The sequence below is a fragment of the Henckelia pumila genome, unplaced genomic scaffold (assembly GCF_033568475.1).
Source record: "Henckelia pumila isolate YLH828 unplaced genomic scaffold, ASM3356847v2 CTG_461:::fragment_3, whole genome shotgun sequence".
Lineage (NCBI taxonomy): Eukaryota > Viridiplantae > Streptophyta > Magnoliopsida > Lamiales > Gesneriaceae > Henckelia > Henckelia pumila.
In genome coordinates, this window is record NW_027331831.1 from 12,820,336 (window position 1) to 12,836,704 (window position 16,369).

The 16,369-nt window shown below is 30.4% G+C and overlaps 2 protein-coding genes and 1 pseudogene across 2 annotated transcripts; all 3 read right to left on the minus strand.

Moving 5' to 3' along the window:
- Positions 1 to 5,488: 5,488 nt before the first annotated feature.
- On the minus strand, positions 5,489 to 8,703 carry LOC140872027 (uncharacterized). Its single transcript, XM_073274764.1, has 6 exons — positions 8,543 to 8,703; positions 7,555 to 8,167; positions 6,772 to 7,458; positions 6,425 to 6,655; positions 5,664 to 6,301; positions 5,489 to 5,545 (listed from the first exon to the last, which is right to left on the minus strand). Exons 1-6 carry the CDS (start codon positions 8,654 to 8,656, stop codon positions 5,489 to 5,491), a joined length of 2,340 nt encoding a protein of 779 aa, XP_073130865.1. The 5' UTR covers positions 8,657 to 8,703.
- A 592-nt stretch (positions 8,704 to 9,295) lies between these two features.
- LOC140872209 (ADP-ribosylation factor) lies at positions 9,296 to 10,854 on the minus strand. The gene is made up of 5 exons (XM_073275005.1): positions 10,523 to 10,854; positions 10,114 to 10,320; positions 9,959 to 10,018; positions 9,798 to 9,863; positions 9,296 to 9,713 (listed from the first exon to the last, which is right to left on the minus strand). Exons 1-5 carry the CDS (start codon positions 10,577 to 10,579, stop codon positions 9,489 to 9,491), a joined length of 615 nt encoding a protein of 204 aa, XP_073131106.1. The 5' UTR covers positions 10,580 to 10,854; the 3' UTR covers positions 9,296 to 9,488.
- A 4,560-nt stretch (positions 10,855 to 15,414) lies between these two features.
- LOC140872028 (uncharacterized) lies at positions 15,415 to 15,995 on the minus strand (annotated as a pseudogene).
- Positions 15,996 to 16,369: the final 374 nt, after the last annotated feature.

Sequence of the window (16,369 nt, forward strand, 5' to 3'; positions counted from 1 at the left end):
AACAAATATGAGAAAAAAATTATAGATATAAAATATTTCTACCATCTATTTTCTTTATAAATCATTTTATTTATTTTTTGACTCATTAAATACTTCAGCATTTTAATTGATTTTCATCATATTCCTAAAGTCATTCTAAAGAAAATACGAGAGGAAAATTATTGATATAAAATATTTCTACCATATATTTTTTTATAAATCATTTAAGTTTTGTATTTATTTTTTAACTAATTAAATATTTCAGCATTTTAATTGATTTTCATCGTATTCCTAAAGTCATTCTAAAGAAAACATGAGAATAAAATTATAGATATAAAATATTTCTACCATCTATTTTTTTATAAATCATTTAATTTGTGTATTTGTTTTTTGACTCATTAAATATTGCAGCATTTTAATTGATTTTCATCATATTTCTAAAGTTATTCTAAAGAAAACACAAGAAGAAAATTATAGATATAAAATATTTCTACACCTATTTTTTAAAAAAATTAGTGTTGAATTTTCTAAGTGAATCATTCTTATTTTAATAGTTACTAGGTGATGGGAAAAATTAGCATTTCGGTCCTGTATATTGGCTTCTTTTTGGTTTTGGTCTTGTATGTTGGCTTGTTTTGGAAAAGATCCTGTAACTCGGTTTTTTTGGAGTTAGTCATATATGTTGGCTTATTTTGGTTTTGGTCTTGTAAGTTGGTTTGTTTTTTGGTTTTTGTCCTGTATGTTATTATGTTTTGAAATTTAGAAGTTGATCTCTAATTATTTTTATAATAAATATTTTTTATTCTTTCATGTTTTATCTGCTTATTGGTTTGAGATAATTACAACTAACTAATAAAAAAATATTTTTTTACGCTTAAACTTTTTTTAATCTAAATAATTTAATAAAATCTAAAATATGTTAATTTAATGTATTAAATGTAACATACTTTTGTTCTTTTAAAAATTAACAAACAAACATTCATTTATATCGTTCTCAACTGTAACTTCGATTTTTTTATTTATTTGACACTAAGTGTCGCCCACTTAGCACCTATTACTGATCATATGGAATAAATAAGTTTCAACCTAAATTAACAAAATTAGCTAAAAAACTAAAAATATATTTAAAGCATACTTTTGTTCTTTTAAAAAGTAACACACTAATATTTTTTTTATCGTTTTCAATTATGGTTGACTGTTTTTGTTCTGCTTTTCTCGAAAGCAGAGCTTTTTAGGTATGTTTCACGTTTATCACGCTTAATCGTCACTTAAGCGTGCTTTTTAGAACACTGCAAATAAGAAAAATCTTGCTGCTCCCTCCAGTTTTGGCGACGGAGGAAAAATACAAAAAAAAAAAAAAAAAAAAAAACCAAGTTATTTTACCTTTTAGAACAAAATTATTATTTTAAAAAATAATTAGAAGGTCAACATCTAAATTTTAAATCTAATTTATTTATTTATAAAATCATAAAAAAATATTTATTATAAAAGCTTAAGCGGTGAAGTTGAAAAGTCAACATCTAAATTTTAAATTTAATTTATTATTTTAAAATAAAAAACATAGACGCTTCTTCTATCTTAACCGAGCTTAATTTGCTCAAAACCGTATCTTTTTCATGACCAAAATAAAAAAAAAAAAACAAAAAAAAAAACAAGTCAACTAATAGGACCAAATCCAAAAAAAATCCAAATTAATGTACTTTTTTCCAAAACATGACTTTGTATAGGACCAAAACCAAAGAGTAAGCCAACTTATAGGACCAAAACCAAAACAATCAACATGTAGGCCTAAATCCAAAAAAAAAAACAGAGTTACGGGATCTTTTCCAAAAGAAGTCAATATACAGGACCAAAACCAAAAAAAAGCCAACATACAGGACTAAAATGCTAATTTTCCCCTAGGTGATGTGCACACAGAGTTTGTGTGCAAGATAATAAATTAATATTATGTAGTAATGTCATGAAATTACAGTATAATTAGTTAGTTATCACAATGTCGAATTTTCGATTAGAATATTTATTAGATTTCTAGCTAAAACTAAAAATTAAATTAAATTGAGCACAAAATTTTACCTCTACCATAAAAAAAATGGTGGATTTAAGAAGATGGTTGCGGTTAAAATAATGGGTTAAAAATTGCCTCGACGTGGTGTGTGCAAGATAATAAATTAATATCATGTAGTAATGTTTTGAAATTACAGTATAATTAGTTAGTTTTCACAATGTCGACATATTTTCCGTATTTTTTATTAGAATATTTGTTATATTTCCAAAACTAAAAAATAAAATAAAATTGAAGACAAAATTTTACCCTTACCATAAAAAAAGGGTGGATTGAAGAAGATGGTTGCAGTTAAAAAGAATGGGTTGAAAACTGCCTCAATAAATAAGATGAAAGAATGAGTGAAATTATAGTATAATTTGTTAATTTTCTCTCCTCTTTCATTATTTTAAAGGTTATTTCTGGAATTTCACATAGTAATACCAAAAGTATTTTTATACACTTCTCTTGCTTTATTAAATATTTTAGGCGAGTATTATCGGTGATATTTTTTTTATCTTGAAATATCTAGAAGTTTGAGGTAAATTAAGAGGCAAAAATAACTCCTGTGATTATGTTTTTGGTTTTATATACATCATATTGCATTTATAAAGTTAAACATATATAATATTGTAATATAAGTGCAATCAATGAATAAACTATTTTGATATATTTTATTTATTATTAATGAAATTATTAACGTCATTTCGCACTATCACAATAAAAATAACTCATCATTTAAATTTTTTTAACAATATTTACACTTTTACAAAATTTTTATTCAATATAATATATGGATAAAAAACATCATCATATATGTTATTAAAAATAAGTTTCATAATTAATATCCTAATAAAAACACATTTATTAGAGTGAAAATAAAAATAATATGTTATTTTTTTATCTCATTAAAGATAAAATTTTATTTGATTTCAAAACATCATATTACATCGTAAAGTTAGCCTCATATACTATTGTAACATAAGTGCAATTAATAAATAAACTATTTTGATATATTTTTTTTACTATAAAAAATATAATGTGCCAATTCACTGCCTCTTAGTTTATTACACTAATTTACTTTCAATGACTTGATGGATTTAGCGTATTTCCTATGAATTTAAGACAACAAAATAAAAAATGTGAGAAGTAAAGTAGTTAGAAGAATAATATTTGGTTACAATATACTTATAAAAAAAATTGAAAACAATGATACGTCAAAACTGAATAGATATTTGATAATAAAAATACATTAGAGCATTTTGCTGAAATATAATTCTTAGTAATCTAAAAATAATAAACAGAAAAAATGATTAGATGTTTTATAATAAAAATATATTCTCACTAATTAAAAGCGTTAAAAGAGAATATATATATATATATATATGTATGTATGTATGTATGTATGTATATTACTTCAATATATATATATATATATATATATATATATATATATAATTTATTATACCTATAAAAATGTGAATAAAATAACAAAAACTAAAAGCGAATAAAATAACAAAAATTTGTGTTGTGGATTTTGTACTTTGTCCTTAAATTATATATAGTTTTGATCAATTTCATGGACATCGTCTTTATGATTCTTAGAAAATCTTTTAAAAAATGATATATAAAAGTGAATATATGTTTGACAAGCAAAAAAGTTTTTTTCATTGAAATTATGAAGAAAAAAAATGTGTATTTAATCTATTCTATCTATAAAAATGTGGATAGAAGTAAAAAATTTCATTAGAAAATATTTAAGATTCAAGCATAAGACATTTAACAGCTATTAGAAACTTAATACATCTAATCTAAAAAAATAAAACAAATACATTATTTGAAATTTTAATTATTGCTAATTTTATTTTTATTATAAAATGTGAATAAATTTAAATTTATTTTATATTATATCTAATAAACTAATACGTTGTTCACGTGCGAGCTAGGCATGTGCTTCTTACTAATATCATATAAATGGTCTTAATTGTATTGAAAAAATAATGGTGAATGAATAAGAAACAACATAGTTATAAGTGCATAAGCAATTAGTTTATAAATTTATTTCTCCAACTAAAAACATAAGACAAACCCAATTTTTTTTAAGAGATTTCCAATAAAAACAACTAAAATATGAATTTCAAACAAACTATAAATCTAAATCCTTCAATCAATGTATAGTGAGAAAGATGCCTCACTGCACACTTTCCACTCCAGGAAGCAATGCATGACTGAATCCCACACCCCGAGAGTTCGCTTCGATCCATGTACTCTGTTCTATACACCAAAAAATTTTGCTCGTGACTTATTAAATCAAACATGAGATGAGAAATTACTTGTAAATTGTAAATATAAAATCACATACGATAGAGGCATAAATATATCGACTAGAAAGAAGCAAGAGATGGAATAATAAGAGTGCACGTGGATTAAGAAGATAGAAGAGAAAAATGTGCTTTTACAAAAAAAAAAAAACAAAAAAAAAAAACAAAAAAAGTACTTTTAAAAACCAACTTAGATAATAGAGGGGGTGCAATTTTGATATAATAATAAAATTATATCAGATAATAGATGAGGTGCAGTTTTGATATCGACAATTTGTCATTTATCAATATCAATGACTGAGTATTTTTTAAGGCTGAAATTGTAATTTGACATTGGTGTCATATTGATGGATAAAGTTGGTTAGTATAGATATTTCATGCTTTATATATAGTATGAAGTATATAGTATCTACATATTATTTTTTGGCAAGATTTATTATAACAACGTAAAATATTCGCTTATGTTTTTTGTTTTTTTGTTTTAGCAAAACAACATGTTTTTTTAAGAGAGCAAAAGAACTTGTAACATCCAAAAATATCAATTGTCTTGCTTCAAAAAAAAATCAAAATTAAAATCAATTGTCTTGAAGGAAATTGGAAGAAATCTACTCTAACTTGAACAAATAAAGAGAGAACGTGACAATAGCCGAAGAGGTGTGTTGCCGTTCTTGATTTTAGAATTAAAATGAACCATCATCATTATATTAACGTCCCTAGTTAATTTGTATTTGTGAATTTATGAACTCGAATGGGGGCACCCATTGTTCAAAATCTAGTGAAAAGGAGAGTTTACAGACAAGAAGAGGTTGAATCAAAGATTCATGAGACAAAAATAATTTACCAGATTTTGCCGTTACAAAACTTTTTGAGGTTAGTCTCACTAAATTGTCGCGTGGGTAATTTAATTGGGTTTATCAAGTTATAAAGTGCAATTTTCTGGAAAAAAATAATAAACGGAACTCCATTATTGATTACCAAATAGGCAAATGATGACATTGCCATAACCTACAAACTAATGATCATATAGGAGCTTGAGTTGAAAGAGGAGCAAACCAAGAAGGTTCAAAAACCTCCTATGCAATAACCAAAAAGTTGAAGAGAACCACAAAATCAAAATGCAGAAGCAATCCCATTCAGTCTTTCGGTTTCATTCCGCAGTCTGTTTGTTCTCTGGAAGTGCTTGCAGAGCTGGCCTCGTTGTCGCCTGTATCATCCGATGACTCAACCATGTCAAGGCAAGTTTCGATTTCAAATCTACATCACAACAAGAAATAATAATGCATAATAACACGGGGTGGGGTGGGGGGGTTGCGATCACACACCTTATTGCCATTTTCATCTTCGCTCGATTTATTTGTGATCTGTAGTCTCTCTTTCAACATCTTGGTCAGCTTTCTCATACTGAAATCATTCAAATCCATGCTCTTCTCTGCAATGTCTTTAGCTATTTTTACTCTCTCTTTTTTAAGAACCAATTTACTTCTCATACTGAAATCATTCAAATCCATGCTCTTCTCTGCAATGTCTTTAGCTATTTTTACTCTCTCTTTTTTAAGAACCAGTTTACTACCGCAACTGCCAATGTTTTCTTTGTTATCCGAAACATCAGCAATCTTTTTCTTTGTAGCAGATGGCTTGCTTGCAGATTTCTTGGTTGGTGTCAAAGACTTTAGTGGCATGGAACTGCCTAGTTCAAATTCTATGCCAGAGGTATTGATTTCTTTTAGGAAATCAGCAGCATTCAGTACAGGAGAATGAACTGTTGCAGCACCCTCTAAACCACCAAAATGTTTGATTGGGGAATTCTTTATGTCAACTGCATCTGAAGAAGGTGAGTCAGCTTTTTCACTTGCTTCAGGTAGTAGATTTTCAAATTCATGGCATAAAATTTGTCCGCATTCTGTTTCTTCAATCGGGTTCGACTCCTTTTCATCTCCTGTATCATCCTGCCTTTCCTCGACTGCAAATTTGTAAGATATGTAAAACAACTTGTGTCGCCACAAAATGCAACATTATAATACCCCGCATGTCCAATCCTAATATATAAATCACAATCTCATGTTCAAAAACAAGTAAAGTATACCGTTGATTTCATGGAAGTCAGCATTCAGACGAAGAGGAGAATCAACAGCTGCACTCTTCGAGCAATTGAGCTGACAGTTTATGCTGGCAAGTACACTCTCAGATACCTCCTCCTCAGCAGCTATTTTGTCTCTCACCAGCTCTTCTTCACTGGCTTGTTGCACTTCATTATCCACTTCACTAGTCGGGTTCGTTTCATTTTCTTTTCCTACCTCATCTTGCTTCACATCATCTGCAAATTCTTCAGACATGAAATTGTATGTAGTGACACATATGAAGTTGAACTACTCAATTGCAAAATTATAAATATATATATTTTTAGCTAGTAATATTCGAGGAATGGCATACCATCGCCATCTTCAAAGTCATTGTTCTCATTCAGTGTCGTTGCCACATTTACACCGATAGAAGGTTCTGTTTCATTGGCTCTCTCCGCATTCAGCGCTGATCCTGTCTCATATAGGGCGCTTGATTGTTCAACTCCAGCATCAATACACAGATCAATCTCAGGGTTAGGTTCATCAGTTTCAGATTGCTGGCTTAGTATCTCTTCCACATTGCTCTCGTTAAGTGTCATAGAAGGTTCTGTTTCATCGGTTCTCTCCCCATTCAGTTCCAATCCTGTCTCATACAGGACGTTCGACTGTTCAACTCCAGCATCTATACACAGATCCATCTCAGGGTTAGGTTCATCAGTTTCAGATTGCTGGCTCAGTGTCTCTTCCACATTGCTCTCATCCAGTGTCATTGCGACATTTCCACCATTAGAAGTTTCTGTTTCATCGGCTCTGTCCCCATCCAGCTCTGATCCTGTCTCACAATGGACGCTTAGTTGTTCATCTCCTGCATCAATACACTGATCCATCTCCAGGTTATGATCATCAAGTTCAGAGTTCTGGCTCAGTTTCTCTTCTACATTGCTTTCTAGTTTGCTTTCATCATTTTCATCTGGTATATCTTGTTTTCCACCTGAAGAAACTTCTGTACCATCCATTTTCTTAAAATTCTCCTCCAAGGATGTTTCTACTTCGACCCCTGCAAGATTAACACATTATTGTCAGTTGTCACTAAACTCGAGGTACTCATTAAAAAAAAGAGAGAACTTGAGAAACCAGAAAGATCCAAAAATACCAGTAATTTCTGAGACTTCATGCACACCAATTGAGACCTCTTTCACGTTCATCTCCACGTTTTTATCTTCTTCTTTAATAAACAAATCACTCCTCAAAATCTCAGGCTTTTCATTCTTCACCTCACTCGATATCTCCACATTCTTCTCTGCCAACCTTGCTGATCGACGAGTGCTGTTATAAACTCGCCTAGCCTCGCTCTCCTTATTCAATCCCCTTCTCCGACTGGTAACTTCCAATGCTACTGGAGTCAATGGAACACCCTTCTTTTCGTCCTCTTCTGCGCATTCCTTAAACTGTGACTCCATTTTCCTTAAAGCGGAGGTAACTGGAACCCTCCTTCTCGAAGGTTGGGCCGCCACTGCTGGAGTTTCGGTTGCGTCCGCTCTTGATTCCTCCTTGTTTTTGGCATGAGTTTTTCTAGCTGTTCCCCGTGTCCTAGTCATTGGTCCCAAAGTTTGGGGCTCTTCTTTTGCAATAGTTCTCTGGCGTGTAGTCCTCCCACCAGTTGGAGGAACATATGGAGATGTTACCTCTGATTTTGCAGGGGATTCAATTGATGATTGAGCTGATTCGGATTCATTGGGTTGTGACATCTCCTCAATCCCTTCAACCTTTTCAGAAAACGGATTTAATCCAAGAATAAACAGCTAGGAACATGAAATAAACTGGACCGACACTGACAAGTTTCGGTGAATCACACGTTCTCTCAATTCTCCACCACATATACATTTTATTCATTGATATGATAAATGCGAGATAACAGATTATTACTCCCAGCTGAAATGATTTTTATATCTTATTTCAACAGCAATTACTAATAATTACATGATAATAGAAACGAACACAGATGTAATCTTCGATCTTACATCCAACAACATATAGAAAGGAAAAAAAAAACAGAACAAAAGACAAGCCCTACGTGAATCTGGAGGATAATTTAAGCTGTTACATACCAAAAAATGAATGAATCAAACAACAAAACTTACAAACTTCAGAGATTTGAGAGCGTCTGCCATAGCTACATTGGTGATGTTGGCAGGAATGTTATTCCTCTTGCACAGAGATTGCAACTCCCTCCTCGTAAGACTCTGAAATTCCATTGCTTGAAAATGACGATTTCTCGCAGATCTTGAAAGCTGATGGGGTGAATTTTTTGGGGCCTTCTCTGACAAGGTGCGAGACTTAAGGATCGTATTTATAGCCTGCGCGCTGGTGAAGCAGACCTAGAAAATATGGCCGTTGAAGCTCAGATTTCAAATTTGAATTTAATGGACCGGGCCATATTGAAATGGGCCCAAATTGGGCCCAAGAAGCTACAAAATTGTTCTCGACTTCTTCTGGCGTGTTTTGCACGGTTTAATAGAATAAACTTAAATATAATAAACTTAAATAGTGAGTAATCAATCATGATTTTTTCAAGAAAGTGTCTGGTAATTATTTTGGCTCTTCATCTAATTCAATCTTAAAATATTGTTCGCAAAAATTTTCCATTGAATCTGTGTTGGCTTGCAAGAATATGTTTTTGACACCCTCGATAACAGATTCTAGTTTTTTGTACTAGTTCAATATTGCTTTTTCGAGATTGAAATAAATTAGCGTAGATTCTTCAACTTTTAGAAATTGTTGATTTCAATTCTCACTGACTTGCCACTTGCCAGTCAAATTCCAATTAAATTGCATCTAAAACTAAAAAAAAAAAAAAAAAAATTAGAATCGACGACTGAATCAAATCTCGCAACATGATCTAGTATATCATAAACATGTTATATCTCGATCATCACGAACACATACCAAACTGCCAAAGTAAATAGATGAATAATGTCTTGTAATATCCATTCACACAAACATGGACTTTGCATCAAATTTTGATTTAAGTGAGGTTTCTAATTGTTTCCATCACATATACAAAATAATCTATTGCTCTTCAAATTTTTACCATCCATTCCCATCTTGTCTGTCATATTCAACTGCGGCCTGATGGTCATAAGGAATTTTAGCAGCAGCTTTGTTATCCTGCAACTTGCAAGCCAACCAGGCCAACCCCTCATTCAACCCCTCTCCCTTCACAGCACAAGTCGCCTGTATATGCCATTTTCTGTCTTTGACTTCATAGAGACCTAACCCCTCGCAAACTTCAGTCGGCGTCATCGCTCCTTCCTGAACCCAAAAAATAAATGGGAAATTACATTTCGTCATCATTTTTGATGCCACATAGCATTCCGATGGTAAATCATGACTTACTATGTCTTGCTTGTTTGCAAAGACCAATATAACAGCATTAACCATGTATGGATGTGAGATGATGGCCTGAGAATTAAATCAATATTGAAACAAGCTAGTCATGAGAAGAGATCAGATGTTGAGAAAAGAATACAAATGCTAAATGTCAAAAAATATTTAACCTGAAACCTTTCCTTTGCCCACCCAATTCTCTCCCTATCAGCAGAGTCTACAACATATATCTGACATAAAACAACAAACAAACAACCAATCACTTCAAAAACAAATCAATGTACACACCAAATAATAAAAATATTGGCCTTATTAATTAATTTACCAGGGCCACAGTGTTGATAAAGAAGTGTCTCCAAATCGACCTTGTTCTGTCAGCTCCACCCATATCCCATATCGTGAACGTTATATCCCGATATCGTACCTCCTCCACGTTGAAACCAACTGTAGGAATGTCCGGCGGAGCCACTCCGGTGTGAAGCTTATACAGAACAGTTGTCTTGCCACCACAAGCCAGCCCATGCATCACGATCTATATATATTCCCCCAACCATTTTGAAAACATCAATCCAACAAATTAAGTTGACCAAAATGTATTCACAAAATGAATCAGTAATATATATATCCATCGATATATACAGAGTTCTTGATTCGAAACAAACACTTTCATATATATATATATAACTCAACCTGAAACAATTCAATGGGGATAGCTAGCTAGTTTTAAAAATTACCCGAATCTGAGATTCGCCAAAGAGATTATCATAGAACTTGCCAAAGGCTTGTCCCATTATAATATTCCAGCTGAATGATCAATTCATTATTTCAATAAACAAAGTTTGGAAGGAATTAAAAAGAAGCTGCAGAAGTTGATTTGGCTAGCAAATAGAAATACTTAAGCAGGAAGAAATCTGAATTAATTTTGAAATACATTTGGGTCCACTACTATCACTCACTGCGCTCTATTCCCATACAAATGGAATAATCAACATACAAAATAAATAAATAAATACAAAGGTCCAGTTTTTTATGCCTCAGGAAAAATTGATCCGATAGTATATGATCCATATGTAATAACCCAACTGTACCATCTACCTCATTAACCAGTAAAAAAGATAAAACTGAAAAAAATTAATTACCATTGATTTCTTTTACATTTATTATAGTAATATATCCACATCTCTTATTTCTTACAAAATTTGAAAAATATTAGACCGAATATGGATTCATCACTAATTATTCGTGGGCTGATTGCATCTTTCCAGACCTTGCACGTCTAAAAATCAGGTAAATGTGTCAGCGTTAGTATGCTATTGGTTTTGCTAACCGAATGAAAAATAGATATAAAAAAAACTTATCTTATAATCCAACTAGTTGATTTCGAAAGGACCTCATTCCACATGAGTCAGAAGCCCATTGTTTTATGTGGAGGTTAAATCGAGGGATGTGCGACTATAAAGTTAATGTCATCTTGATAAATTAAAAAAACATCTAATGGCTAAAAAAATAAAGATAAGGTCATATGAAATGACTAATTTGCCTAATAATTTTTTGATTTGTTGTGAATTAAGTTAGGATATAATTTTATCTCAAACTTCATCAATTAATTGAAAGTTAATTAATTAAAGGGTTTTTATTATAATAAAATAGTAATATATTATAAGGTTGAAGTTCTTAGTGGTCCGACCCGATTACACCAAATAATTTTTACAAAATACATATGTATACTTAAAATTAATAATATTTTATTTAATAAAAAAACTTAAATTTATAATTTACACATAATTATCATATATCATCTACTTTCGAAATTTCACGTATTGTTTGAACAAATTGAAAGTTAAAAAATACACATGTTATCTTTGCAAATTACATATTTAATATAATTCCATGATTGCTATCTAAATGATAATTAAAAACTATATAAAATACTCATTCTTTTTTGTTTTAATGAAACACATGCATCCAGTACTAATAAATAATTTTAGAACTTGACTAGAGAACGTGGCACCAAGAGATTGGTAAAAATGTGTTATCCCCACGTATTATTATTTATTTTAAAAAAATAACAAAAAAATAATGCATTGGCATTAACGTTTTTTTTAGGGATGGAGCTGATTGGAGCACATAGTCAACCAAGAGAGGTTTTTTACTTGCATGTATACTTTTGTTTTATAGTATATTATTCACCAGATAATTGTATCTTTCCAATTAATTCATTCATCCACTCAAAATGTTAAGTCTTGTTAATTATGATATTATTAAATAATAATTGTCGGGATCTAACACCAGCTCTTATCTCGTTTACTCTTTCTGTCTTACTCAAATGATTTGTATTTATTTTCGCACAAATTAAAAAAGCGTTTGAAAATGTAAACTTTATAAATCAATATATCTTTGGCTCTTATTCAATAAAAATTTTATAAAGGTAAAAAAAAATTGTATAATTTATTAATAATATTAATATAATTGGGATAAACTGGTAAAATAGTTTGAAAGAGAACACTGAATATAAAAATTGAACTAACAGGGTGAATGAAATGCAACCTAAAGTGACGGAATTAAGGGAATATTGTTTAAAAAAATTTTATTGATTCCAGACTTTCATTAAATGGAAAAAAAAAAAAAAGAAAAAAAAAGAACACAATAAATTAATTGATATCGCTACGTTTCTTTTATTTTTATTTTTTTTCACATTTTTTTCTTTTTCTCTGTCTTCTTCTTTCAATAGCTATTAGCAGATTCAGTGTAACCCAGTAAAGTCAAATCTTACAAACGAAGCATTTCATATTCTCATATATCTAAATAATCTAATCTAATTATATCTAATATTTTATATAAAAGTGAATAAAACTCTCAATAATATATTTATTTTTGTGTCTTTGACATTTTTAATTCATGATACTTCTCATTGATGATTGGACTTTCGCTCTTGGGTATTCTGGATAACTTCAAATTAACCAACATATTATACTCTTAGACTACGTTTACTTGGAGTGATTATCATGTGATAAGACTATTAATAATAATTCATCTCATGTTTACTTAAAAATTAACAAAAATTTCTAAACTTAAGGCCCGTTAATAATTAGATTTGAGCATGATTTGTAATCCTCAATTTCATTAAGGATTAATAATCTATGGCTTATATAAATGGAAAAAAAATTAGAAAACTCCAAATATACCCTTTTTATAATCTTTTCTATCATATTTAAAAGGCAAAATTGTGAATTTTTGTTTAATCACAATTGTAATCAATCACAGTAAATAAATTATTATTTATCCATAACACTCTATATCATATCTAATTAGTTTACTAATCATCTTATAAATTATATCTTCACAATCCTATCAACATAAGTAAACGCAACCTTAATATCCAATGTATCGTTTGGTTTGAGTAATAAGATAAATAATATATAGATAAATAATATAATATTTCAAGTACCAATCGGTACTTGAAATATAATTTAATAAATTTTTAATAAATTAATTGATAGGAAGTACATTGTCGAGAAGTATTCCAACCACTGTTCTAAAAAAGGAGCCTAGGCGCTAGACGATGGCTCATCGTCCCGATTTTTAGACAATTGATGCCTCGAGTTGATTTTTCATTAATCGGCCACTTAGACCGCCTAGTTGCTGCTTAGGCGGCTCAAAATCCGCCTAGGTGACCGCCTAGATTAATATATAATATATAATTTTTATTTTTTAAAATTTAAATTTAAAAAGAAATATTATTTGACAGATTTTTCGATGAATTTGTATCAGATGTAGATGCGGAATATGCTATCAATTTTGAGTTTGAATTCAATAAAAATGAAAAATTAGAGAAATATTAAGATAAATAAAAAGAATAGATATTTAGGCTACGAAGAAAAAACCGTCTAGAACGAATTAGATATTTAGGCTAAAAATCATCTATGCAAATTAGATATTTAGGCTAAAAATAAAAAATTGTCCCCCCTTTAGACGGTCGCCTAGGCGATGGATGACCGTCCATTTACCATCTACCACTTTTTAGAACATTGATTTTAAAATTAATTTCGATAATATCCATCCAAATATCAGTATTCAGTATATGTATTACTTTGTGACGGTTGATAATCCAACTTTTAATATCTATTAGCTAGCTAATTAACATTTATATTATAAAATTTAAGATAAGATAATTTTTTTATCATCATAAGATAAGATTTAAGATTAATATATTGGCCCAATATGTCGGCATAAATGTTTGGTTCCAAAATAAAAATTTTGAATTTTGTATCACATTCTAAGGCTACGTTTACTTATATTGATAGGATTGTGAAGATATAATTTATTAGGTGATTATTAAACTAATTAGATATGATATAAAGTGTTATGGATAAATAATAATTTGTTTACTATGAATTAATATTAATAGTCTTATCACATGATAATCACCCCAAGTAAACGCAACCTTATTGTATTGAGAAAATATAGATATCATTTGACAAATCAAATATCATACTCCACGTGCTAAGTACTATTACTTACTAGTATCTTACAAACACACACATATATGTATATATAAATTTCATGATTATTATCCAGTGTTTTAAAAACTCTCTTAAGTGACGATTAATCTCGCTTAAGCTTTAATATGCTTCAGCTCGATTAAGCGACCGTTTTTTAGAACGGAAGATTTTATTTGTTTTTAAAAATGAAAACATTTTTATAAATATGTATATTTATAGTTTAGAACTTGAATTATCTGTTAAATCATATCGGCAAGTGGAACTTAAACTTATTCTAAACTCGCTTAAGCTTGAAAAGCTTGAAACTTGATTTCCACGCTTCGACGCGCTTCATTCTTTTTAGAACCTTGTTATTATCGGCAAGTGGAAACATGTAAAATGGATGTAGCATATGATATTTTCGATAGAGTTCAACCTATCTCTAAGATATTATTTTAATTGTAAATCTAATAACTTGTGATTTATCATATCAGCATTATAACATAAATTATATTTCTATGTTGAAATATTGACCTATGAATTGAGAAATAACCCTAGAGATAAGATCTAAACAATTAAAGAATTTATTATTAATTACCTTTGAGAATGAAAAATCTCATTCGAGCATAAACTAAAATGTAAAGGCTAATTGCATTAATCTCCCTTGTGAAAAGTCTAAAATGCATAAATTCCTTAAAAAATATTAATAGGTTGATGCATCCTTGAGTTATAAAAAACGTAGCACATTTTACTCCTATATTATACAAATTTGGGTACATTTATACCCTCTGATAAGGGTTTTTATGCTAAATTTTTCAAAGCATAAGGTCTAACATGTTATTAATTTTACAAAAGATACTTTTTGCTTTTTTTTAATATTCACATTGGATGTTGATGCAAATAACCTTAAAATTTATGCTCATGTCGCTGAAAAAAAAAATATTATAGAGCTTGCGAAAGGCTTGTCCCATCAATACTCGCTCTTAATTGTTTCTATGAATAAACAAAAGTCTGAAGGAAAAAGCAGCAGAAAGTCTCCTGTTACTTTGGCTAGATAGAAATACTTTAAGGTTATGCTTGGATTAAGGTATTTGGATTTGATAGAAAATTTCAAATAAATGTATTTGAAAATCTGTTGATTTGAATCATTTTCTTATTAAATTTCTTGCTTGGATGAACATAAAATTTAAAAATGGATTCATCCTTGTGCTGATCGAACACAGCAGATACAGAAACTTCATCCAACAATCAGTCATGTCATATCCCCAACACATGTGACTCATATGTCTTCTGCACCAATAATCGGTACAAAAGAGATTTTGGGCAAAACCATCGGTACAAAAGGGATTTTGGTCATGGTTTTGCCCTCGAACATACTGTTCAACAACCCGAAAACCATGAAGAAGAAAAGGGCCACGGCCACGCCCGATTTGAACTTGAACAAGGACAAGTCGCGACTTGATTCCTTCAACGACGTCTCAACCTGATCGATTTTCTTAGTTTTGGACGACTTTTTGACGATATTGGAGGAGACCGTAGTGGCGTTGGATGTCTTCATGGTCGAGTTCTTGGAAGCTTTGTTGATCGTGGATGAGGGATTTGTAGGAGGAAGTACGGTAGATAAATAGCCACGAGATGGCTTCGCAAACGAGTACGGTGCAGGCGGAGATCCCACCACCGTGAGGCTGTCAGAGTATCTTAAGCTTGAAGAAAGCAACGCCCAGAAAATTTCAAATCACCCGTTGTGACCAAGGATTTAAATCTGTTGAAAATTAGGGTATAAATCTATGACCCAAATCCATAGATTTGAGATTTCAAATCTATTGGGTCAACCAAACAATTGGAGTGGGCCTAAGAAACATTCAGTAGATAGTTTGAAAACTTGAAATAAGTAAATATTTTTTTGAAGTATTTGGAGATGCAATGTAACCTAATCAAGTCACATACACCCGACAAGAATAATAGTATCCAGACCGACATGAAAACCTACATTTTATCACTCTGAAGTGTAACATATGACACCAAAAAAAACGCTAATAAATCGAATGAATGGCATACGTAAAATGGCTTCAACAATAGGATATCGAATAACACTTGTCG